The 27,562-nt window shown below is 40.6% G+C and overlaps 1 protein-coding gene and 1 pseudogene across 7 annotated transcripts in view; one reads left to right on the plus strand and one right to left on the minus strand.

Moving 5' to 3' along the window:
• Positions 1 to 26,938, minus strand: part of PPP4R1 (protein phosphatase 4 regulatory subunit 1) — a 129,509-nt gene extending 102,571 nt beyond the window's left edge. For 4 of the 7 annotated variants that reach the window (XR_013165295.1, XR_013165294.1, XM_077135972.1 and 1 more), the window contains exons 1-2: positions 26,629 to 26,721; positions 26,392 to 26,436 (exon numbers count right to left, since the gene is read on the minus strand). Coding sequence is in view for 2 of the 7 variants with exons in the window: in XM_077135972.1 (XP_076992087.1) it covers positions 26,392 to 26,436; positions 26,629 to 26,635 (52 nt within the window). In the remaining 5 variants the exon portion in view is untranslated. Of the gene's footprint in view, positions 1 to 26,391; positions 26,437 to 26,628; positions 26,722 to 26,852 lie in introns of those variants that run through there. The other 3 variants (XM_077135977.1, XM_077135974.1, XM_077135976.1) reach the window with 3 other exon arrangements.
• LOC143662330 (protein transport protein Sec23A pseudogene) lies at positions 13,588 to 15,903 on the plus strand (annotated as a pseudogene).
• Positions 26,939 to 27,562: the final 624 nt, after the last annotated feature.

Raw genomic sequence — 27,562 nt, forward strand, 5'->3', positions numbered from 1 at the left:
GGACAAAGAAAAGAAAAATTTCTCCTGAGGGTGAAACAACTGCACAAATAGTGCCACCTTAAAAACTATACCACACATCTAGGACAAGAATCAGATGAAGAAGAACTGAAAAAAAATCGAATCAGTTAAATGCAGGCAATTCTAAAAGTCTAGAATAAGTTGAAACAAGTGTCAAAGAAAAGTTTTAATACAAAGCTAGTCAACACTCAAACCCTAGGCAAGAGAGCTTCAGAGTAAACTAATCAAAATAATCAGATGCCTAGACATTAGCAAGAAATTCAAGCCATACTAAGAAACAGGAAGATACGGCCCAGTCGAGGGAACAAATTAAAACTTCAGAGGAGACAAGGAATTTGAACAACTAATCAAAGATGTTTAAACAAATCTCAAATCAATTCAAGGAGATGAAGGAAAATGTGGCTAAAGAGATAAGGGCTATTAAGAAGACACCAAGTGAGCATAAGAATATGAAAACATAAAAAGAAACAAATGATGGAAATGAAAGGCAATACAGAAGAGATTAAAAATATACTACAAGCATACAACGCAGATTTGAACAGACAGAAGAAAGAATCAGCAAACTAGAAGACAGGACAAGTGAAATCTTACAGACAGAAGAAAGAGGAAAGAACAGGAAAAACTGTAGGGTCTCAGGGATTAGAATGACAGAACAAAGCATGCAAAAATACCTGTCATAGGTGTCCCAGAAGGAGAAGAGAAGGAAAGACGGGTAGAAAGAATATCTGAGGACATAAAGGTTGAAAATTTCACAACTCATAAAAAATTCATAAATATACAAGTCCAAAAAGAACAACATACTCCAAACAGAATAAATCCTAATAGCCCTACCCTGAGACACAGACTAATCAGAATGTCAAATACCAAAAATAGAGAATTCTGAAAGCAACAAGAGTCAAGTAATTTGTCACATATAAAGGATACTCAACCAAGTGCCAATTTTCCACCAGAAACCACAGAGGCAAGAAGGTAATGGTATGATATATTTAAGGCACTGAAAGAGAAAAACCGCCAACCAAGAATTCTTTTATCTGGCAAAACTGTCCTTCAAAAATGATGGAGAGTTTAAAATATTCACAGATAAACAGAAACTAAGAGTTCATCAATGAGACCAACCCTATAAGAAATATTAAAGGGAGTTCTGCAGGCTGAAAGGAAAAGACATAAGAGAAAGGACTGGAGGAGAGTGTAGAAATGAAGAATATCAGTAAGGGTAATTCAAAAGGTAATAAGAGAGACAAAAAAAAGATATGACATATAAAAACCAAAGGTAAAACAGGAAGTGCTACCTTTACATTAAAAACATTGAATGTTAATGGATTAAACTCCCCAATCAAAATATACGGATTGGCAGAATGGATAAAAAGGTCTGATCCAACTATACGTTTTTTACAAGAGACTCGTTTTAAACCCAAAGACAAAAGAGGCTGAAAGCAAACGGCTGAAAAAGACATTTGACGCAAACAGTAACCAAAAAAAAGCTAGGGTAGCTAAACTAATATAGGACAAATAGAGCTTAAATGCAAAACTGCTATAAGAGATGAAGAAGGACACTTTTATATTAACAAAAGGGGAAACCATCAAGAAGAAATAACAATTACAAATATTTATACCCCTAATCTTGGTGTCTCAAAATACATGAGACAAAGACTGGGAACACCGAAGGGACAAACAGACATCGCTACAATAGCTGAAGACTTCCAAGCACTGCTCTCATCAACAGATAGAAAGCCAGACAGAGACTCAATAAGTAAACAGGGAACTTGCACTATATGATAAATGAACTAACATACATATACAGAACACTACACCCCCAAAAGAACAGGACATACATTCTTCTCAAGTGCACATGGATCATTCTCCAGAACAGACCACATTTTGGGTCACAAAACAAGTCTCAATGCTTTTTCTTATTATTACATGGGCAGGCACCAGGAAATGAACCCAGGTCTACGGCACGGCAGGCAAGAACTCTTGACCCTGAGCCACCGGGACCTGCCTTCAACACATTTTAAAAATTGAAATTATACACAAAGCACTTTCTCTAACCATAATGAAATGAAGATGGAAATCAGTAACAGGTGGAAACTCGAAAATTCACAAATAAATGGAGGTTAAACAACACTCTCTTAAACAGTCAGTGGATCAAAAAAGCAATTTCAAGAGAAATCAGTACATACCCCAAGACAAATGAAAACGAGAATATAACATATCAAAATTTATGGGATACAGCAAAAGCAGTGCTGAGAGGGAAAAGTAAAGCCCTAAATGCCTACAATAAAAAAGAAGGAATTTAAGCCCTGTTTTTCTTTTAAGTATTTTTAAATGAAGCTACTTTCAGAAATAAAAATGTTTGACAGTCGATTTAGACAGGGGTTATCAACTACATGGGACATGACTTCCAGCAGTGTAAGTCCCCCTAGCACATGAGACATGACTCCCAAGGATGAGCTTGGCCCTTGTATAAGATTAATTAAATAAGGAAAATAAAGTTTCAGTGGCTAAGAAATTTCAAAAAGAGTTGAGAAGTCATTCTAGAAGTTATTCTTATGCAAATTATAGCCAGATATTGCAATCTGCCACAATATGCCAAGCCCCAACCATTTTCCTTAAACTCTATTAAAAGAAAACAAGCTCCATCTTGCTCCTGCTTCTGTTCAGACCATGTGTACTAAAATTTCTCACCCAGGTAGTTTCTTCCAGGTTAGAAGCCTTTCACAACCAAGTCTTCCTTGCCAGAGGCTACGCCTCCATTCCCCATGCTCAAGCAGCCCCCCTCAATAGTACAGCCAGGAGCCTTCTATGTTCCCACAAGTAGGGCCTGAGACCTACTGACAGCTTGAAGCAGCAACAGAAGATGGGCCATCGGCCCCAACTCCCTTAAGATTACAGGGAGCCAGAACTCTTCACGGGGGAAGTTGAGGCAGAGTTAGAATCAGGGTGATGGAGGAATTTGCCAAGGGCAAATTCCAAGAAATGGTCAGGTTGCAAGAAAAAAGATATCTCTGAGAAGAACAGCAATAAACAGTATCTAGGGCCAACTGACCCCAGCCGAGTAAGTCATCTCAGACCAAGAATCAATACAGATGGGAAAAAGGGGGGGTAGTAAAATAGTTAACAAAAATTACAAAGGAAACAAAAATCTACAAAAGTCAACCCTTCCCAAAGGGGAGAAAAAGAGCTAAAATCAAAGTCTTAACACTACACCTCAAGGAACTAGAAAACGAATACCAAACTAATTCCAAACCAAGGAGAAGGGAAGAAATAATAAAGATTAGAGCAGGAATAAGTGAAATTAAGAATTAAAAAAACTCAAGAAAATTAACAAGACCAAAGTTCGATTCTTTGAGAAGATCGATAATATTGACAAATCCTTAGCTAGACTAACAAATAAAAAAAGGAAAAGATGCAAAAAAAATAAATTAAGAATGAGAGGGGGGCATTACTCCTGACCCCAAAGAAATAAAAAGGATCATACGAGGATACTATAAATTGAATATCAACAAATAAGACAACTTAAATGAAACGGACAAATTCTTAAAACACAAAACCTACTCAACTCTAGAAGAAATAGGAGACCTGAACAGACCAATTACAAGTAAAAAGACTGATTCAATCATCAAAAACTTCACATACACACACAAAAAATCCAGAATTCACAGATGAATTCTACCAATCATTTCAAGAACAATTAACACCAATCCTCTTCAAAAAAAAAAACTGAAGAGAAGTGAACATTACCTAACTCACTCTATCAAGCTAACATCACCCTAATACCAAAGCCAGATAAGAATACTACAATAAAAGAAAAGTATAGGGCAGTTTCTCTAATGAATCCAGATGCAAAAATCCTCAACAAAATACCTCAAAAAATTGAATCCACTAACACATTAAAAGAATTATACACCATGACCAAGTGGGTTTTATTTCAGGTATGCAGATGTGGCTTAACACAAAAGAATCAATTAATATAATACCCCACCATTAACAAATCAAAGGGGAAAAAAAATACATGATCATATTGATTGACACAGAAAAGGCATATGACAAAATCCAGCACCCCATCCTGAAAAAAACACTTCAAAAGACAGGATTAGAAGAAAACCACCTCACCTGGTCATTCCCTGAACCTTCAGGTATTTATGTGACACCTCAGATGCTGAGTTGGAGCACTGAGGCTATTAAAATCAGCATTACCCCATTCAGTAACGATTGCAAAAGCTGAAAAAGTGAGAAGACTTCAACTAGAGATATGAATGATGGTGATTTGGCTAGGACTAAGGTAAACAAGAACACTGGGTAAAGGATGGTAGGGCCCATATTTTCAAACTTCAATATATGTGCAAGACCAAGGGGAGAGATGTTTATTTGGTGCAAAATATATTTTTTCGGTAGCACAATACTTAATTTAACTGGTATGGTTAGTTTACTTGAACATCATAATTACATGGAATACTGAACAGGGTGTAAGATCTTGTTGGTTTGTACAAGTTGGTGTGATGCCCCAAAATATCCCAGAGTAATTTGGGCAGAGAATAAAAGTGTTTGCAAAGTCCCCTTCGGAGGAGGAAATATTAAGCTTCCCCATTTGGGGAATTCCTGATATTCTCATATGCACTATGCCTGAGAGTCACCCCCAGAGAACCTCTTTTGTTACTCAAATGTGGCCTTTCTCTCTAAGCCAACTCAGCAGGTGAACTCACTGCCCTCCCCCACTATATGGGACATGACTCCTGGGAACCTGGCATCATGGGATTGAGAAAGCCTTCTTGATCAAAAGAGGGAAAAGTGAAATAGAAAATGATAAAGTTTCAGTGGCTGAGAGATTTCAAACGGAGTCACAAGGTTATCCTAGAGGTTATTCTTACAAATTATATATTTCTTTCTAGTTTATGGTGTATGGGGATGGCCAGAGGGAAGTACCTGAAACTACTGAGCTGTGTTCCAGTAGCTCTGATTCTTGAAGAGGACTATATAGTTATATAGCTTTTATAATGTAACTGTATGATTGTGAAAACCTTGTGTCTGATGCTCCTTTTATCCAGGGTATGGACAGATGATTCAGAAAATGATGATAATAAATAAATAAATAAATAGGGGGGCATAAAGGGTAAAAATCGGGTAGACTGAAATATTAGTGGTCAATGAGAGGGAGGGATAAGGGATATGGGATGTACGAGTTTTCTTTTTATTATTATTTCTTCTTCTGGAGTGATGCAAATGTTCTACAAATGATCATGGTGATGAATACACAACTATGTGATGATACCGTGAGCCACTGATTGTATAATATGGTTGGACTGTGTGTGAAGATTTCCCAATAAAAAGAAAAAAAAAAAAAAATATATATATATATATATATAAGAAGGAAGCCTCCTCAACAACGCTAAAGGGCATTTATGCCCTTTATATGTAACACTGTTCCCAATGGTGGAACAAGACAAGGATGCCCACTGTCACCACTGTCACTCAACACTGCACTGGAGACCCAGGGCAGTTAGACAAGAAAAAGAAAGAAAAGGCACCCAAACCAGAAAGAAGAGTAAAACTCACTATCTGCAAATAACATGATCTTATCTAGAGAAAATCCTGAAAAGCCTACAACAGCTAACAACAAGTTTAACAAAGTGGTGGGATACAAGATAAACACGCAAAAATCAGTAATGTTTCTATACCCTAGTAATGAGGAGGTAATAAAAAAATTTCATTTACAATAGCAACAAAAAGAATCAAGTATCTAGGAATAAACTTAAGCAAGGATGTAAAGGATTAGTACACAGAAAAGTACAAAACAATGCTAAAAGAAATCAAAGACCACCTAAAGAAACAGAAAGACATTCTGTGTTGAGGGACTGGAATACCAAATATGGTAAAGTCATCAATTCTACCTAAACTGATTTACAGATGCAGTGTAATCCCAATCAAATTTTCACCAGCCTAACTTTCAGAAATGGAAAAGCCAAATGACAAATTTATTTGGAAGGAAAGGGACTCCAAACAGCCAAAAACATCCTGAAAAACAGAACAAAGTTGGAGGACTCAGGCTTTCTGACTTTAAAGCATATTATAAAGCTATAGTTGTTAAAATAGCATGGTACTGGCATAAAGATAAATACATTGACCAATGGAATCAAATTGAGATTTCAGAAATCGATTCTCAGATCTAAAGTCAATTGATATTTGACAAGGTCGCCAAGTAGTCGACTTAACCGGGACAGAATAATCTCTTCAACAAATGGTGCTGGGAAAACTGTATATTCATATGCAAAAGAATGGAAGAGGATCCCTATCTCACACAGTATACAAAAATTAACTCATAATGGATCGAAGACCTAAATATAAGAGGCAGGATCATAAAACTCCTAGAAGAAAATGTAGGGAATTATCTTCAAAATCCTGCAGTAGGCAGTGGTTTCTTTCACTTTACACCAAAAGCATAAGCAATGAAAGGGAATATAGATAAAGGGGGCCTCTTCAAAATTAAAAACTTTTGTACTTGAAAGAACTTTGTCAAGAAAGTGGAAGGCAACCTACTCAATGGGAGAAAATAGTTGGAAACCATTTATCTAATAAAGATTTAATATTCAGGATATATAAAGAAATCCTACAACCCAGCAATTAAAAAGACAACAAAAATTTTTTAAATGGACAAAAGTGTTGAACAGACATTTTTCCAAAGAGGAAATACAAATGGCTAAAAAGCATATGAAAAGATGCTCAATAACACTAGCTATTAGGGAAATGAAAATCAAAACCACAATGAGATACTTCACACCTACTAGAATGGCTACTGTTTAAAAATCAGAAAACAACAAGTGTTGGAGAGGATGTGGAGAAAAAGGAACATTCACTCACAGCTGCAGGGGATGTAAAATGGTGCAGCCACAGTGAAAAACAACCTCCTGAAGAACCACCAAACTAAGTATAGAATTGCCAAACTAAGTACAGAAATGCCGTATGATCCAGCAATACTGCTACTTGGTGTATTCCCAGAAGAACTGAAAGCAAGGATGCAAACAGACATTGGCACACCAATGTTCACAGCAGCATTATTCACAATTGCCAAAAGATGGAAGCAATCAAAATGGTAAACTGATAAATGGATAAACAAAATGTGGCACATATGTACTATGAAATAATATTCAGCTGTAAGAAGGAATGAAGTCATGAAGCATGCGACAACATGAATGAACCTTGGGGACATTATGCTGAATGAGTTAAGCCAAACACAAAAGGATACTGTCTGATCTCACTGATAAGAACTAAGTATAATAAGCAAACCCACAGAATTAGAACCTAGAATATAGGTTACTAGGAGATAGAACAGGGGTAGAGAATGGGGAGCTAATGCCTGATTTGGGCAGAATTTCTATTTAGGTTGATTGTAAATGTTTGGAAATGGATAGTGTAATGGTAGGCTATTATTTTAAGTGTAATTAAATAACATCACTGAATTATGTTTGTGAATGTGGTTGAAAGGAGAAGTTCTGAGTTGTGTATGTTATTAGAAGGAAAGTTAGAAGTTAAAATATGGGGCCATTTAACAGTGAACCCTGTTGTGTGCAAAGGACTGTGGTTAACAGTACAAATGGAAGAATAGTCTTTCATGAAATAAACCAAGTACAACACCATCACAAGCTGTTAAAATAGTGTGGTATATGGAAAAAATATACTTAATGTAAACTATGGACTGTAGTTATCAGTACTATCTTAACATCCTTTCATCAACTGTAACAAAAGTACCACACTAATGCAAAGTGTACGCAATGGGGGGGGGTATATGGAAATGTAATTTTTACGTAACTGCTCTGTAAACCTACTTCTGTAATTAAATATATATGTAATAATAGACTTCCGGAGAAGATGGCGGCTTAGTAAGCCGCGCGGGTCTTAGTTCCTCCTCCAGAAAAGCAACTAAAGAAACAGAAACAATACGAAACAGCTCCCGGAGTCACGACAGAGACCAAAAAGACAGCGTACCCCATTCTGGAACAGCTGAACGGGCAGGGAGAATCTGCTGCGGTGAGATACCCGAGGGGCGCGCGTTTTCCCGGCCGGGGCTGCTGGAGACTGGGGTCCCCTCCACGCACGTGGCTCCCCGGTCTGACTGGGAACGTTGGATAGCGGGGCCCTCCCGTCACGCTTGGCGTTTCGGGCCAGCTGGGCAATTGGGACCGGCACTCTCCCAAGCCGCGGCAGCCAGCGACCCCCACCTCCACGCGCGGTTTCCCGGGCCGACTGCCGTGCAGACAGACGAGCGCCACGAGCGCCACCTACTGGGCAGGAAAAGAAAAACAGAGCCCAGAGATTTCACAGAAAAAGCTTTCAACCAGCTGGGTCCCACACCCAGGGAAATCTGATCAAATGCCCAGACACCAGCAGAAAATAATGGATGACGCTCGGAAAATTGAAGATATGGCCCAGTCAAAGGAACAAACCAATAGTTCAAATGAGATACAGGAGCTGAGACAACTAATGCTGAATATACGAACAGAAATGGAAAAATTCTTCAAAAACCAAATCAATAAATTGAGGGAGGACATGAAGAAGACATGGGCTGAACAAAAAGAAGAAATAGAAAATCTGAAAAAACAAATCACAGAACTTATGGGAGTGAAGGACAAAGAAGAAAAAATGGAAAAAACAATGGATACCTACAATGGTAGATCTAAAGAGACAGAAGCTACAATTAGTGAACTGGAGGATGGAACATCTGAATCCCAAAAAGAAACAGAAACTATAGGGAAAAGAATGGAAAAACTTGAGCAGGGGATCAGGGAACTGAATGACAATATGAAGCGCACAAATATACGTGTTGTGGGTGTCCCAGAAGGAGAAGAGAAGGGAAAAGGAGGAGAAAAACTAATGGAAGAAATTATCACTGAAAATTTCCCAACTCTTATGAAAGACCTAAATTTGCAGATCCAAGAAGTGCAGCACACCCCAAAGAGAATAGACCCAAATAGGCGTTCTCCAAGACACTTAGTAGTTAGAATGTCAGAGGTCAAAGAGAAAGAGAGGATCTTGAAAGCAGCAAGAGAAAAACAATCTGTCACATACAAGGGAAACCCAATAAGACTATGTGTAGATTTCTCAGCAGAAACCATGGAAGCTAGAAGACAGTGGGATGATATATTTAAATTACTAAAAGAGAAAAACTGCCAACCAAGACTCCTATATCCAGCAAAATTGTCCTTCAAAAATGAAGGAGAAATTAAAACATTTATAGACAAAAAGTCACTGAGAGAATTTGTGACCAAGAGACCAGCTCTGCAAGAAATACTAAAGGGAGCACTAGAGTCAGATACGAAAAGACAGAAGAGAGAGGTATGGAGTAAAGTGTAGAAAGAAGGAAAATCAGATATGATATATATAATACAAAAGCCAAAATGGTAGAGGAAAATATTATCCAAACAGTAATAATACTAAAAGTTAATGGACTGAATTTCCCAATCAAAAGACATAGAATGGCAGAATGGATTACGACCCAGCAATACCACTGCTAGGTATCTACTCAAGGGACTTAAGGGCAAAGACACAGACGGACATTTGCACACCAGTGTTTATAGCAGCATTATCTACAATTGCAAAGAGATGGAAACAGCCAAAATGTTCATCAACAGACGAGTGGCTAAACAAACTGTGGCGTATACCTACGATGGAATATTATGCAGCTTTAAGACAGACTAAACTTATGAAGCATGTAATAACATGGATGGACCTAGAGAACATTATGCTGAGTGAGTCTAGCCCAAAACTAAAGGAGAAATACTGTAAGGTCCCACTGATGTGAACCGACATTCGAGAATCAGCTTGGAATATATCATTGGTAACAGAGACCAGCAGGAGTTAGAAACAGGGTAAGATAATGGGCAATTGGAGCTGAAGGGATACAGACTGTGCAACAGGACTAGATACAAAAACTCAAAAATGGACAGCACAATAATACCTAGGTGTAATGTAACTAGGTTGGAACACTGAATGAAGCTGCACCTGAAATATGGTTTTTTGTTTGTTTGTTTGTGTGTTTGTATCTTTTGTTTGTGTTTTTTTCTTTTTCCTTTATATATATATATATATTATTAGTATTATTATTTTAATTCTCTTCTCTATATTAACATTCTATATCTTTTTCTGCTGTTTTGCTAGTTCTTTTCCTAAATCGATGCAAATGTACTAAGAAATGATGATCATACATCTATGTGATGATACTAAGAATTACTGAGTGCATTTGTAGAATGGAATGATTTCTAAATGTTGTGTTAATTTCTTTTTTTTTGATTAATAAAAAAATTAAAAAAATATATATATATGTAATAATAATTTCATAAAAACATTATGCTAACTGAAAGAAATCAGACACAAAGCACTATATTTTGTAAGATTCCATTTATATAAAATGAAAATACAAATAAATCTATAGTGGCAGAATTAGATTAGTGCTATATAGGGCTGAGGAAGCATAGAGGCATTGAGAAGTGACTGCAAAGGGGTATGAGGTTTTTCTTTTTGTGTTCTAAAATTGACTGTGGTGATGAATGCACAACTCTGTGGTTATACTAAAAGACACTGACTGTAACTTTGGATGTACTGGAAAATATGTGAATACATAAAAAGTTGGGTCAGACATCCAAATTGGAAAGGGAAAATAAATCTGTATCTATTTGCAGTGACATTATCTTATATAGAAAACATCCCAAAGAATCCACACAAAACAAACTACAAGAGCTAATAAATGAATTTGGCAAAGATGCATGGTAGAAGATTCACAATCAAGAATCAATTGTGTTTCTGGTAACAGAGTTCAGCAGGAGTTAGAAACAGGGTAAGATAATGGGTAATTGAAGCTGAAGGGATACAGACTGTGCAACAGGACTAGATACAAAAACTCAAAAATGGACAGCACAATAATACCTAATTATAAAGTAATCATGTTAAAACACTGAATGAAGCTGCATCTGAGCTATAGGGTTTTTTTTTGTTTTTGTTTGCTTGTTGGTTTGTTTGTTGTTGTTGTTTTTTACTATTATTACTACTTTTATTTCTTTTCTTTATATTAACATTTTATATCTTTTTCTGTTGTGTTGCTAGTTCCTCTAAACCGATGCAAATGTACTAAGAAACAATGATCATGCATCTATGTGATGATGTTAAGAATTACTGAGTGCATATGTAGAATGGTATGATTTCTAAATGTTGTGTTAATTTCTTTTTTTTTCTACCCGTTAATAAAAAAATAAATAAATAAAAAAAAAAGAATCAATTGTGTTTCTATACATCAATAAGGAACAATCCAGAAAAGGAATTAAGAAAATTCCATTTACAATGGCATTCAAAAGGATGACATATGCAGGAATAAATTTAACCAAGGATGAAAAGGACTCACATGCCGAAAAGTACCAACATTACTGAAAGAAATTTAGGACCTAAATAAACAGAAAGAGAGTCCATGCTCCTGGACTGGAACACTTCATGTCAATACTATCCCAAGTGATCTAAGAGTCAATGCAATCCATATCAAAATTCTAATAGCCTTTCTTGCAGAAATGGAAAGCCAGTTCTCAAATTCATTTGGAACTGCAATTTCACCGCAATAAAATAAAAAAGTTGGGTCAGCAGTGGACAGGAGGGGATGGTGGGATAATGCTATTAATCAAAAACGGCAAACAGCAGGAGATTCATCGTGCAGTGAAGAGGTCTGATTTTTTACAAAGATGCAACTAATTAAAACACCAAGGGAAAAAAAAGCAAGCTGTATCCCAGATTGCAACACCCTGTCTCCCGTCCTCCTCGATCAAGCCCCATCAGTAGAAAGATGGCAGCGTGAGGGGTATGTTTATAGACTTTCAAAGAAACATGGCAGAAAACGGCTTATAAATATCCTTAAACAGTTCTTGGATGACTGTGCTATTGCCAGTAAAGGTGGCAGAGATTTCTAGGCCCCAGGGTGTCCGGCAGTTGCCCCAAACGACTGTTTTGTACATTAAACATATGCACAAATAGCTCCTTTGTCACAGAGAGGGAAAAAAAATTTTATGTGACCCTCTAAGTGATATAGAAAACCTGTGGCGTATTTCTCAGGGACTGGAGCCTAGCCAAACTTAAAATTTTTTAATGTTTCTCTCCCTCTCTAGGTTCACTCTCTGCCCCCCATATCTGTAACCTAGCTCACTGTTCCCCCCTTCCCCCTCTTGTCGTAAACCGCCCATTTCCATAGCCCACCACAAAACAACAGGCCTTCCTGTTATTCTCTATACTTCCCTATCCCCGAAACATACCCTTCTGCCTAGCAACTGCCGCTAAGCTTGTGTGAGTGGCTGCCTCCTCTTGACGTGTGAGCCCTTAACCCCGCCTCTCCCCCGAGTGTACTTAAGCCCAGCGCTCCCTCAGCCCCGGGTCTTCGCGGGGTCGTCGTGCAGCCTGCACGTTGTCCCATGTCCCACCTCTCGGGTTCCCCGGGTGACCCATCCCGGCTGTAACAATAAACGCTTGAACCCACATTCGGCCTGTGTGAGGACATCATTCGCGTGACCGCCGGCAGGGGATAGGCGCCGGCTTCGGCTTCCCAGGTTAATTTCCGCGAGCTCGCTCCCCAACCCCACCCGGTGTGCCAGCCGGCCTGACCGACTGGAGCTCTCCGACGGCAAAAACCAACCTAAAAGATTAAGTTCAACTCTTACTACCAGTGAGGTTGAACCAAATAGGGTGAAATGTGCTTAGTGTGACCAAAAAAATAAGCAACATTTCCCTTAATTTAGTAATCAACACAATAGAAAAGAATTAGTAATATACAGATGTGCTACATAAAAGTCAAATTGGCAAGGTGAATGTCTAAAAATTCCTGTATTTTACCATACCTTACTATAAAGTTAGATGTCTTTCTACTAACTAGTTATAACATCACACGTCACGATGTATGTCTAGTGAACCATTTATAGGTAAAATAAAATGGCCACCTGGGGTTTCTTTAAAGTGCTCTAGATGCCTCCTCTTAAAAGTTCATAAGGCTGAAGATAAATGAAAGCTGAAACTGAGTACATAATGGCTCATTTACTTTTGTGTAGGTCTGAAATTTCCTAAAGGGGGTATACTTGAAAAATCAAAGTAATTCATCATATGAACAAACTAAAAAAGAAAAACCCTATGACCATTCTCAAAAGAGTCAGAAAAAAAACTTGACAAAAATCAACAACCAGTCCTAATTTCAAAAAAACTCTCTGTAAACTAGGAATAAGGGGGAACTCCCTCAACCTGATAAAGGCTATCTGTGAAAAAATAATTGAAGTTCATCAAAATTCAAAACTTCTCTTCAAAATACACAAAAAAGCAGCTAGAGTGGAAAATATGAAAAGATGATCATTATTTGCCATAAGGAGATGCAAACTCAAATCACAATGACACACCACTATGCACTTAACAGAAAGGCTAAAATTAAAAAGACTGCCCATTCCAAGTGCTGACAAGGGCAGAGAGGACCTGGAACCCTCACATGCGGCTGGTGGGCGTGTAAAATGATATAGGGTGCGGATCTCGTGGGGTGGGACTATGAAATAAAAAGTGAATTCTAAAATGACAACCTGTTTGGATCTCATCCAACAAAATGAAGAATGAGATGGAGTCCAATTTAGTTGGAATGTTTGGCCATCAAGTCGACTAGAAGCTACAAGAATGGTCATTCCAGTGGCAGCCCTATTTACACCAACTGAATAGTGACCTGATTTGCCTATCCCACATGAACCGGTTCTGTGTAGTGGGACCACTTGCCGTTTTGAATATTTTATGTCAAGTGGATATAAGATTCAAGTTTTGAATATTTTATGTCAAGTGGATTATCGAGCAAAACTCTGGGCTTGCAATTTTTGTTATCAAAAGAATCAGTTTCCACCGACTTATGCTGGTATATCTGAAGTGAATCAACCTGTTGAACTTTTGCCTTCGTTTTCTAGCACTGAATATGTAGCTCTGCATGGTCTGCAGATGCCTCTGATATTCGTCCATGTGGCTGACACTGTATGGATGATGAAGAATTAAAAGCCCTCAAAGAATCCATGCAGATTTCCTGAAGTCTTTTACCACCCACATTGGTTGGACTCATTACTTCTGGGAGAATGGTGCAGGTTCATGAACTTGGAGGTGAGAGTATTTCAAAAAGTTATGTCTTCAGAGGAACAAAAGATCTGTCTGCCAAACAACTGCAGGAAATGCTGGGGCTCTCTAAAGTACCAGTTACTCAAGCAGCACATGGTCCTCAGGTACAGCAGCGACCTCCTCCAACAGATTCTCACAGGAAGTACAGAAAATAGACTTGAATCTCACAGATCTTCTGGTAGAACTTCAGAGAGACCCTTGGCCTGTACCTTGGGAAGAGACCTTTGTATTCTTCTGGGGTGGTACTTGCCATAGCTGTAGGAGTGTAATTTTCACTTGAGTGTAATTTTCCTAATACTGGTGCTTGTACTGTGATGTTCATTGGTGGTCCAGCAACTCAAGGGCCTGGAATGGTGGTTGGAGATGAATCAAAGATACCTATAAGGTCATGGCATGACATTGAAAAAGACAACGCCAAATATGTTAAAAAGGGAACTAAGCATTTTGAAGCACTGGCTAATGGAGCTGCTATGACTAGTAGTGTTATGCATGTACACTAGATTAGACAGGTCTCCTGGAAATGAAACGCTGTCCCAACCTAAATGGAGGATATATGATGGTGAGTGACTCTTTCAACACTTTCTTACTCAAGCAAACTTTTCAAAGAGTCTTCACCAAAGATATGCATGGACAGTTTAAAATGGGCTTTGGTGGTACATTAGAAATAAAGACTTCAAGGGTAATAAAGATTTCTGGAGCTACTGGACCCTGTGCTTCTCTCAACCCTAAAGGACCCTGTGTATCTGAAAATGAGATAGGAACAGTGGCACCTGTCATCAGAAGATATGTGGACTCAGTCCTACCACAACCTTCGCCATATATTTTGAGGTTGTCAATCAGCACAATGCTCCAACACCTCAAGGAGGGCATGGAGCAATCCAGTTTGTGACTCAATATCAGTATCAAGTGGGCAGAGATGCATCCGAGTGACCACCATTGCTCGGGACCAGGTAGATGCTCAAACTCAAATCCAAAACATTGCTGCATCTTTTGACCAAGAGCCATTTTTATGGCTCAGCTGGCAATTTATAGAGCAGAAACAGAGGAAGGGTCAGATGTGCTTAGATGGTTCGACAGACAGCTCATTCAACTGTGACAGGAATTTGGGGAGTATCACAAAGATGATCCAAGTTCCTTGAAATTTGCAGAAACTTTCTGTCTTTATCGAGTTTATGTTCCATTTAAGATCTCCTTCACTGCAAGTTTTTAACAATAGTCCCGATGAGAGTTCATATTACTGTCACCATTTTATGTATCAAGATCTGACCCAGTCTCTAATCAGGATTCAGCCCACTCTCTATGCATATTCTTTTAGTGGACCACCAGAGCCTGTTCTTCTTGATAGCAGCTGCATTCCCGCAGATCATATTATTCTCATGGACACATTCTTTCAAATTTTGATTTATCATGGTGAGACCATAGTACAGTGGCACAAGTCAGGATACCCAGATATGCCAGAATATGAAAACATCTGCCACCTTCCCTTCTGCAAGCTCCAGTAGATGATGCACAGATTCTTCACTCCAGATTTCCAGCACTAAGATATAATGACATGGATCATGGGGGCAGCCAGGCCGGTTTCCTGCTTTCAAAAGTCAACCCTTCATAGACTCATAATAATATGTAAGCCTGGGGGCAGGAGTCTGGACCACCAATTCTCACAGATGATGTCAGCTTACAAGTGTTTATGGATCATCCGAAGAAATTTGCTATATCAAGTGCTCCTTGATGTGCTAAATATATTAAGGACACTTTAGGAAAATGGAATACTACAGTTTCTGTGTGTTCTGGTTTGCTAGCTGCTGGAATGCAATATACCAGAAACGGAATGGCTTTTAACAAGGGGAATTTAATGAGTTGCTTGTTTACAGATCTAAGGCCGAGAAAATGTCCCAATTAAAACAAGTCTATAGAAATGTCCAATCAAAGGCATCCGGGGAAAGATACCGTGGTTCAAGAAGGCCGATGAAGTTCAGGATTTCTCTCTCATCTGGAAGGCACATGGCGAACGCAGTCAGGGCTTCTCTCTCAGCTGGAAGGGCACATGGCAGACACAGCGTCATCTGCTAGCTTACTCTCCTGGCTTCTGGTTTCATGAAGCTCCCCGGGAGGCATTTCCCTTCTCCATCTCCAAAGGTCACTGGCTGGTGGACTCTCTGCTTCGTGGTGCTGCAGCATTCTCTGCTCTCTCTGAGTCTCTCTGAATCTCTCATTCTCCTTTTATAGGACTTCAGAAACTAATCAAGACCCACTCAAATGGGTGGAGACATGTCATCCCCTAATCCAGTTTAACAACCATTCTTAACTAAATCACATCAACCAGGGAGATGATCTCATTACAGTTTCAAATATACAGTATTGAATAGGGATTATTCTACCTTTATGAAATGGGATCTAAATTAAAACATGGCTTTTCTTAGGGGGCATACTTCCTTTCAAACCAGCACATTCCACCCTCTGGCCCCTAAAAAAGACATGTTTTTCCCATATGCAAAATACATTAACTTCATAACAATATCAGAAACCTTAAACCTTTCAGTAGCAATACAATGAAGTACAAAATTAGAGACAATATAAAATCTCATCAAGTCAGTTACAGGTATGGTCTGTCCTAAGGCAAAATTCTCTCCATTTGCTCTGGACCTTTGAAAACTCACAACAAGTTATTTGCTGCCAACATACAAAGGAGGAACATTCATAGGATACATATACACATTTCCTTAGGGAGAAAAGCATACAGGAGTCACTTGACCCATACAGTTTCGAAAACCTGCAGGGCAAAGTCCATTAGATTTCAAAGTCTGAGAGTCATTTATCCTCAGGGCTTTAGAAAGTGCAAGTCCCACCCTATCCAAATGCCTATGACTGCCTCTCTCTGAATGCAACCTTGGGGGATATTGGGGAGACAACCTTTCTCTCGGCTCCACCCTCTCCAAGCATCGGGGCCGCACCCGGGTTCTCTGCCATCTCCAGGGCACACGCTCAACCCCTCCATGTGGTGGCAGCCAGGCTCTCCCACAACCCCAAGAAACGTGCTTCACCTTCTCCAAGGCCTGAGGCGGCATGACTCTTCCACTGCAACGAGGTGGAAGGCCCATTCTCTGCCTTCGGGGCAAACTCACCCTCTCCACGGGCTTGGGTGGGTCCACTCTCCTGGCCCGAGGCTTCTTGACTTCAGACCTCAGCCTCCATGGTTTTGCCTCTGAAGTTATTTTTCCTCCAATGAGTCCCTTCACTGAACCCCTCAGTCCAGAATGGCAGCCGCTCTGTTTATACAGGTCCCACAGCACTCTCGTTGGCTTTCTATGCAGTAGCCTTGGATCATGCCCATCAGACATAAGGAGTTTCCACAAATCCTTCCTGGATAACTCCACGTCTGATCCTGACTTTCTCTGAAATGACTGGCTGGTTCCACATTTGGTTAAATCCACACACAGGGCACTATACTCTGGAGTCTCCCTTTTTGTAGGCCCAGAATTTTCCGGGACCTCAATTTCTGGTTTCTTTTTACTCAAGAGTTCAATTTTCAGCTTATCTCTCTCCTGTCGCATTACACTATAAGCTGCAAGGAGAAACCAGACTGCACTTTTGACATTTAATTTGGAGATCTCTTCTGCTAAATATCCAAGTTCATGGCTTTTAAAATCTGCCTTCCAGCCAATACCATTAGTCAACTTTGCCAGATTATCTGCCATTTTAAAACAAGGATCACCTTCCTTCCAGTTTTCAATAACACGTGCCTCACTTCTTTCTAAGTCCTCATCAGAGGTATCTTTAGAGTCCACATTTCTATCAACAGTCTCTCCAAAGCATTCTAGGCCTTCTCTATCAACCTTCTCACAACTCTTCCAGAATCTTCCCCTTATCCATTTAAAAAGCCGTTCCAACATGTTTGGTATTTGCAAACTGCAGCAGCAGCACCCCACTTTCGGTACCAAAATCTGTTCTGGTTTGCTAGCTGCTGGAATGCAATATACCAGAAACGGAATGGCTTTTAACAAGGGGAATTTAATCAGTTGCTTGTTTACAGATCTAAGGCCGAGAAAATGTCCCAATTAAAACAAGTCTATAGAAATGTCCAATCAAAGGCATCCGGGGAAAGATACCGTGGTTCAAGAAGGCCGATGAAGTTCAGGATTTCTCTCTCATCTGGAAGGCACATGGCGAACGCAGTCAGGGCTTCTCTCTCAGCTGGAAGGGCACATGGCAGACACAGCGTCATCTGCTAGCTTACTCTCCTGGCTTCTGGTTTCATGAAGCTCCCCGGGAGGCATTTCCCTTCTCCATCTCCAAAGGTCGCCGGCTGGTGGACTCTCTGCTTCGTGGTGCTGCAGCATTCTCTGCTCTCTCTGAGTCTCTGAGTCTCTCATTCTCCTTTTATAGGACTTCAGAAACTAATCAAGACCCACTCAAATGGGTGGAGACATGTCATCCCCTAATCCAGTTTAACAACCATTCTTAACTAAATCACATCAACCAGGGAGATGATCTCATTACAGTTTCAAATATACAGTATTGAATAGGGATTATTCTACCTTTATGAAATGGGATCTAAATTAAAACATGGCTTTTCTTAGGGGGCATACTTCCTTTCAAACCAGCACACTGTGTATGTTTTTTTTTCTCTTCCTTCATTTGTGGAAACCACAGAGATATCTAAACTCTTTTGTATTGGTATGATTTGAGACAACATATGGAAAAATGTTCATGTTTATAGATTAAGCCAGAACATAAGAGCAAAAAGAACAAATCTGTTTTGCTTGCCACAGTATTATAACTGGTCTTAGAAATTTGATGTCTTTATAACTTAACTATGTTTAAAGGTAAACATAGAGCCTGCCTTGCAGTACAGAGTCATAACTCATATGTGTATTGCAGATACATCCAAAGTGGCACTGAATGTTCTTATTGAACTTCTGAAAACTTTTCTTAATTTTAGCCAGAAAGTAAAATCAACAGTCAAGATAAATGTGAACATTTTTGCTTATTCATTGGATATTTTTTTGTGATTTTCAGCACTTAATGCTTTCACTTTTTCTGTTAAGGTAGATTTACTTTTATGATGATTTGTTTGGGGATTATTTGACTTTACACAATAATTTTCATGAAGATAATTTAATGTTCTTGTTCATTTGGGAAAACAGAACCAGTAGAGATGAAAAGTTTTTTGGGGGGTTAAAAACACACAACAGGAAATAAAATGTGAAATTCCCACAAAGTACCCAACTTAGATGATTAAACACCATTTTTTTAAAAAGAGATATAGAGAATAAATGATTTTGTTAGAGAGCATTTTAGAAAAGCTTTTGCCATATATAAGTATAATGTACTAAACCAAATTTGGTTTTCACTCTACAGTTTGGTTGTTTCCCCGTTTTTCTGAGGTAAATTTTATATTACGTCCTTCAGTATTTTAACACTATTTGGGAATTTACACATTAGTTTTTGTTTTTGCTTCCTTCTTTTAGTGAAGTTTTTATTATACTGCAGTTCTTGTTGAAACAATATTATATAATATTTTTAAAAGTTATATCATGTGTGATACTCAGCTCTATTTTGATTTATTAATATTAATGATTCATTTTTTCCTCTAAAGTTTACTTGTAGCAGATATGTTTACATTGCTAAAGCCAGATATGTTCTGACCATGACACTTACATCAAATAAAAGGTGGTGCTATGTTGTATGTGTGGAAGGACCGTTTGGATGATTCTATTTGCATGAACACAATCAAAATACTGAAACAGGCAGAAACTTTAAAAAGTTGTGTATTTGCTATATTCAGTGAGAGTAAATAAGATGCTGTTTCATTTTACTTCATTTGACTGTACCCTCAGCTTAAATACAAATAAATTCCTTTTCTTTCTGTTAAAAAAAAAAGAAAACCATACACAAGCACTCTGGGACACAGTTTGGCCATTTCTTAAAATGTCAAGCGGTCATTCCACCCCTAGGCACATAAGAAAGCGCACACCCCCACCAAGGACAGTGCCTGAATAGGTACTGCAGCTTTATTTGTAATATCCCAAAACTGGCAACGATTCAAATCTATCAATATTTTAAAGATAGAAAACAGCAGAGAGAAGTTAATCAACTTGCTTTAGATTATAATGAAAACAAACAGCAGAGCCAGAATTTGAAACCAGGTCTAAAGGTTTACAAAGCCCAGAGTTTTTCTCCCTACACAAAACTATGCTGGTATAGCTTCCAGAATTATAGCATGATGCAAAATGATTATCAAGTTGGCCAGAAAACAAGCCTGCTCCTAAGTCTAGGGAGACAGGGAGATAACAAGACATGACTTAAAAGGTGGATTTGGGGAGGGGGAACCTTAGGTGATCTGCTAGCTACAAGATGTAGAGCAGTCCTAGAGAATACAGGCCTTTTAACCTCCTTTAGCCAAAATCCCATTGGTGTGCCACCTTCCCTCCCTCCCACAACATTAAATTAGGTTTATTTACACATACAGGCTAATCAAAACCAAACCTTAATTCAATCATAGGGACATCCATCCTATTAGGTGGCTGACAGCAAAATTTCTTTGCCGTCAAGAAAGAAAAATTCTTTTATTACAAAATCTTTTTTTAAAAGAAAAAAGAGATGTGGGGCAAATGTAGGAGTAAGGAACAACAGTTAAATAAACAAATATAAATTCTTTATTTTGATGAAAGGAGGGACTGAGCCAAAAAGGACCAGAAACAATCAGCAATCTAATAAATGTGGCAGATGTCTGAACTTTACCTAGGAAAGGCTGGTGGAGAGGGGCAGGGGGTAGGGGGGTGAGAGAGGGGGAGGTTGTTGTACTACAAGCCCAGGCAGCAGCCATGCATATTTACAAAAGGTTCCCTCCCCACCCTTTTTTTTTTTTAATTCTACAAGAACTGTTAATCAGGCATCCTTACCTGATCTTCCATCCATGCGGATACCAGTGGAACCATTTTTAAAACATGCTTTTCTAGGATACCAATTATATTATCTCTAAATAAAGATTTATCCTGTCCAGTCTTGTTGGTAGTGATCAAAACATGCTGCCAAGTCTCATGACTCACTTTTCCAAATTCCTATTAACAATAATCCAAACATCATGAAGTTCAAGGGCACCTTCTTAGAGTTTTTGAATGATTCCCTAGTCACTACTGGACACAGCCCCATCTTTTACTTCTACCTTCCCAGTTGGAAAGGACTTTAGGAAATGACATCTGGTTTTCAAAAGTGGTTGAAGGACCCACAGATCTTTGAAAGGACCGTACTCTGAGCACTGAATTAGTTCTGGATCTGTGTTTCTCCACTCTCTTCTGTCCTCAAACACGAAAAACAATGTAATGTAAAAGGATTCCTAAACCCCAACAAATATGAAACATTCTGTGGTGTGAGTAGTCTATCGTTTAGCTCCAAAATCCCTTTAACACCATGCTTAGTTATAAATGAAAGAGAAGCTAACCCAAAGACTAAGCTATTACAGCAGCGTCATCTCTCTTTAAGGTAAATTAACCATATGCAGCATCCTAGAATAATTTTCAAAGGTATTTTAAGCATGAGTTCAAAAAATACTGCTCATTTCTATAAAAGAGTTTTGGTTGCTCAATTCTGTACACTACCTGTAAAATTTAAGAAAAGGTATTTAAAATACAATGTTTACAATCCAGAGGACTGATTAAAATTCCGGGTGGCACTTAAGAGTTTTGTTACTTGGGAAAATGATTGGCCCTTTTGTGCCTCAGCTGCCTTAATTATTAACAAGGGAATCCCAAAGTCTACCCCTCCCAGGACTGCTGCGAAGAACAGGAGGTGCAATGAAAACTACTACGTGCTATGTAATCAATTACTTTGATAACAATTAAAATTTGAATAAAGCGCCAATAAAACTATTTTTACAAGCCTTAACCCATCAAATCTTAATGTATCTTAGGTAACACCTTCCCTGTTTTAGAAACCTAGCAGCTTCAATGTAAATCAAAATTGCATCTTTGGTAAACTAACAATAGAGATTTAAACATTTTTCTCTGATAGTTTATAAATTTTTTATTGTCTCTCATTATTCAGAACAAAATTAATCATAAAAGTTTTAAAAAGTTTATGCAAATGTGAAATCACAAAATATCTATTTTGAGTCACTGGTTTGCTTTCACTTTAAAATTCAAAGTATGTTTCACATGATATAGTACTAAAAGTATTACTAATAAACTAAAAAAAAATTAGTTTTTCATTGCATTATTCTCCCAGTCTTTTTATCTTCTTTGAAGTTCATGTTTATTACAGGATATCAATGCATAAAAAGACAAGTATGAAACTATGTTACATATTTTTATCACTAAGGCCTGAACAGGAAATTATTGAAACATAAAACAGGAAGGAATTATAATCATTCAGATCATGGTCAGCATAGTCTCCAAATCTTAATTTTAAGAGTACTTAATAGTGATGCTATTCACTTGCCTTTATGACTTTTAACATATATACATAAAATGCTTCCACTTTTCTCATATTAGGGATTTGTTTCTTTTTCTCCAAAGGTATCAGTGAAGATAGTGCAGACAGTCCTCCAGCAAGTCCTCTCCCCTAAAAGGGGGGCTTACCCCAGTCTTGGGGTTTGTTCACATGAAACTTAACCCCACAAAGGATAGGTCAAGCCTACCTAAAATTAGGTCTAAGAGTCTCCCCCAAGAGAACTCTTTTGTTGCTCAGATGTGGCCTCTCTCTCCAGCCAACACAATAAGCAAACTCACCACCCTCCCCCTGTTTACGTGGGACATGACTCCCAGGGGTGTGGACCTTCCTGGCAACATGGGACAGAAATCCTAGAATGAGCTGAGACTCAGCATCAGGAGATTGAGAAAACCCCTAGAATGAGCTGAGACTCAGTATCAAGGGATTGAGAAAACCTCCTCGACCAAAAGGGGAAGAGTGAAATGAGACAAAATAAAGTGTCAATGGCTGAGAGATTCCAAACAGAGTCGAGAGGTTATCCTGGAGGTTATTCTCACGCATCAAATAGATATCACCTTGTTATTCAAGATGTAGTGGAGAGGCTGGAGGGAATTGCCTCAAAATGTGGAGCTGTGTTCCAGTAGCCATGTTTCTTGAAGATGATTGTATAATGATACAGCTTTCACAATGCGACTGTGTAATTGTGAAAACCTTGTATCTGATGCTCCTTTTATCTACCTTGTCAACAGATGAGTAGAACATATGAAATAAAAATAAATAATGGGGGAATCAAATGTTAAAATAAATTTAGTTTGAAATGCTAGTGATCAATGAAAGGGAGGGGTAAGAGGTATAGTATATATGAATTTTTTTGTTTTCTTTTTATTTCTTTTTCTGAATAGTGCAAATGTTCCAAGAAATGATCATGATGATGAATATGCAACTATGTGATGATATTGTGAATTATTGATTATATATGTAGAACAGAATGATCAAAAGTTAAGAATGCTTGCGTTTGGTGTTTTTTGGTCTTTAAAAAAAAATTAAAACATAAAAAAAGGGGGGGGGGCTTATTAAAACAGGAGCCTGAGACAGATATGTGGGTGTGGAAATGACCCCTTCCAGATCTAGAGCCACCTGGGCCTCTCCTTGTCTTCATACTCACAAGTTCCCTGAACAAAATGACCTTACTTCTCTTCCACCATAGGCTAGGTTCTGCATTTAGAAAAGGCAACCAAGATTCTGGAGCTTGATTAGAAAATAATTTCCTCCCCTTGATTAGAAAATAATTTCCTCCCATGCCAGGAGCTGACTTGGACCTAACTTAACTGAGGCTGGCCTCTGAACTAGTGTTCCCTGAGATAGAAAAACTCATGCTTATAAAACCAGCTTCACTTCAAGTTCCCCTTCCTCTATAACCTCTAGGTCCTTCTCCAATCTCTCCAGGAAGTTCACACCTTTCAATTTCAAGTTTTCCCATTCCCCCAACAACCATCTTGCCCTCTCCCTAGGCAACGTTGCCAGATTTCCTTCTTATTCCCCTTCACATGAGATGGCAAGTGAAGAAAGAAAAGGCAGCAGCCTTCAACCAACCACAGGTTCAAAGATGCCTGTTCCTGAATATTCCTAGTAAAGATGCCACCTGCAAAACTTTAGCACCTGGAAAAATAAGCCATTACTCTTAAACATTCCAGTAAATTATAAAATACACAAATGAACTATCTGTGTGTCCGAATGGCTATGATTTCAATCTTAAAATGCCCGGGTAACTGACAGACGGAACCTAAAAAAAGGTTCAGTGCAAGCATTAGCAGCAGCATTTACAAATATATTAATCCTGTAGTGAAATACTCAACATCAGTGTTTCTTCTGCCGCTCTTACTTTAAGATTCCTAGCACTTTACTCATAATAATAGCAAACACTTACATAATAATTACTATTTATTATTAACTCACTTAAAGCTTTTAACAACTCTATCAGGCAGGTAATGTTTATTGTGCCTATATCACAAATGACTAAACTTAGGCATAGGGAGGTTAAGTTAATTGTCCAAAGTCTGCCCCAAGTGGCATGCCATAATCTGAAGACACTAGTTTGGCACTAACTACTATACTCGACTGCCTCTTACACTTTCATTTGAGCACTTACATTAAAATTGCCAGCCAACCACTAGAGGGCATGGACGGTTACCATCCTATTTAGTGCTCTATCTCCAGGACCCAGCAAAAGGTTGGATGCTCACGAAGTGAATTTTTTTTACAGGTATGCCTTCTCCTCCAGACTGTGCTCCTGAAGGGTCAAGAAAGAAACGAAGACTACAACTCATCCTTTAAGAGTGCCTGGCCCTAAATGAAAACAATTAAGTGCTAAGAAGTTCTTGCTCCAGATGTTCACAAGACTTGTTGAATGCATCTTCTATTTACAAATCCTGAACCTGAACACAAGCACGAGAAGCCCCATACATCTAGAGACCACGCAATCAGAGCCACCTTTCCAAGCCTAACCTTGCAGGATACCTAAAATCGACAGCTGCAGGTATCTGTTGTATTATTATTTAAATACTTGAAGCTCTTCCATAAGTGGCCTAAGGTAAAACGTTAAGTGAAATGTAAAATCTGTTTTTCACTGCGTGAGTACCAATCACTTTATGGAGAGCTGTTTATTAAGAAAAAACAAATAAGCACCAGCCTTAGCAAAAGATCAATTTGGTTCATTTACTTAAAAAATAATTTTTAAGAGAATCCATCTCTGTAGTAAATTTCCTTAAAAGAAATTTTAAAACGAGGCCTAATTTAGATAAGGGGAGCCATATCAGGGAACCCTAAAGGATGGAGTACACAGTATTCAGATTTCAAACTGCAGCGCTCTCGGAATCACTGACATCCGTATCAACCGTAGTAAATCTCAGGATCAGACAGACTTTCCCCAGCAGAGATCCTAAATTCTAGCATGGTTCTCAGCTCAACTCACAATATGATTTCCGCGACCACCTTATGTACCAGGGCACTCGGTACATTTTGCACACACTTCACTTCTAATATGCATTTCAAAACCTGATGACTTTATTTTTCACTATTTTGAAATCTGCACGAATAGAAATAATTTGCTTCAAGTTAACTGTAATCTTTGACTTCTCTCACTACAGAATCACTTAGCTGTCTCAGTCTTTTCGCTCATGGACCCAGATTATCTCCTGATGCTTGGAAAACCACTAAGTGTAAAATTCCTTTCTGAATATTAAAAAAAAAAAGTTAAACTTCCCGACACGACTCTGGAAACAGTGTCAAAAGGGTTCTCCAAATAAAAAGAAGCAACTCTCGTAAAACTTCAAGTCCTCAAAGACGAGATGCAATGCTCTCGCCAAAGGGTCTCCGCGCGGTGTTTGAGCGCTCGCACCAGAAACGTGCTCCCTGCACCCCTGGAAGTTCATCCCTTCCAACCTTCTGTAAATCCGCCAACCAAACGCGGCTGGGGAAGGGCCGCCGGGGATGCGGCTCCGGGCGCAGGGACGCGCCAGCACCGATCTACGGGGGCCTCCCGCCTCCCCGGCGCTCGCGGGGAAGGCGCCCCCGGGGCCCGCCCCGAGTTTCCGCCCCACCCGTTCCTTCCTCCGCCAGGGGCCGCGACCCGGGCCCTGCGCAGCCTGCCGGCGTGAGGGGCGCAGAGCCGCGGGGCCCCCGCGAGCCGCCCCGCTGCGCGTCCCGCCCTCCCCCGGTCCCCCAACGGCAGGGCCGGGCTCCCGGCCCGGACTCCCCGGCCCGCGCCCCCCGGCCCGCCGCCGCCCCGGCTGCACTCACATCCGTCCGCGTCCTCCGGCGCGTCCTCCTGCAGCAGCGAGAGGTCTGCGGGTGGGAGAGGAAAGGTCGGTCAGCGCCCCGCCAGACGGCGTCCCCCGCCCCCCACGGCCGCCGCCCCCCGCCTCCCCGAGGCGCCCCCCTCTCCGCGCCGGGACCCCCGCCCGCTCGGCCGCCCGCACTCGGGCCGGAGAGCAGGGCGGGAGCGGGGAGGCGGCGCCGCCGAGCCCGGGCACGTACCCGCCATCTTGTGGTCGCCCCCTCCTCCGCGGTCTCCCGGGAGCCGGGGCTACATGGACGCGGCGCGCGTCGGTGCCCGGGCACGCGCGGGCGGGCGCGAGACGGGGACGGGGTGCGCGCGGGCGGGTGCGCGCGGGCGGGGGGGGCGGGCCCGGGAGAGGCCCGACGCCAGGGCGGGACGCCGGGGGCTGGGCGGACTGGCGGCCTCGCGGGCCTCGACCTACCCGGACCCCGGGCCTTCCTGCGACTCGGGCCCGGCCGCGGCGCTCACACCCTCGGCCGAGGCGTTGCGCACGGGCGCGGGCTGCCGCCGACCGGACCCGGGGCGAGTGCCGGCCGGGGCTCCGGCACCCCACCCCCACCCCCGCCGGCCGCCCGCTCGCTTTGTTGGGTCACCGGCCTCGCCCCGCGCCCCTCGCTGTTCGCCCCCGCCTGGGCTGCGCGGAGGCCGGTCCCGCGCTCCGGGCCGCGCCGGGCTCTAAGAACAAAGCACAGGCGGTCCAGGTCGGCCCGGCGGAGCCTTCCTGGACCGGCAGCTTCGACCTCCGGCCGCTTTGCTCCCGGCCTGCTGACCCCGAGCCCACCGCGCGCGCAGCCTGGCCTCCCCCGGGCTCTGCCCTCACCGAGTAGGCGCGCCACCTCTTTGCAAAGGGCGGGATGCTGCCTGCCTCTCGGGGTGTTGGGATTGCATACAGACTGTAAGGGGACCTACACGGGCCCAAGTACCTAGGAGGGCCCGGAGAAGGGTGCCTATTTTGGCTTTACGTTTTTCCTTTTTAAAAAAATATTTTGGGAGCACCCTTGTCCTAACTCCATTACTCTGTCCTATCTCCGTTACTTCTGTATACCTCGTACTCAAGACCTTTAGAGGGTCATCCCAGCTGGGGAACAAAACCCTTTGTGGTTAGTGTATGCCCCTTGGGGGCCAGGACTC

This window comes from Tamandua tetradactyla, chromosome 18 (assembly GCF_023851605.1).
Source record: "Tamandua tetradactyla isolate mTamTet1 chromosome 18, mTamTet1.pri, whole genome shotgun sequence".
In the NCBI taxonomy this organism is placed as follows: Eukaryota; Metazoa; Chordata; class Mammalia; order Pilosa; family Myrmecophagidae; genus Tamandua; species Tamandua tetradactyla.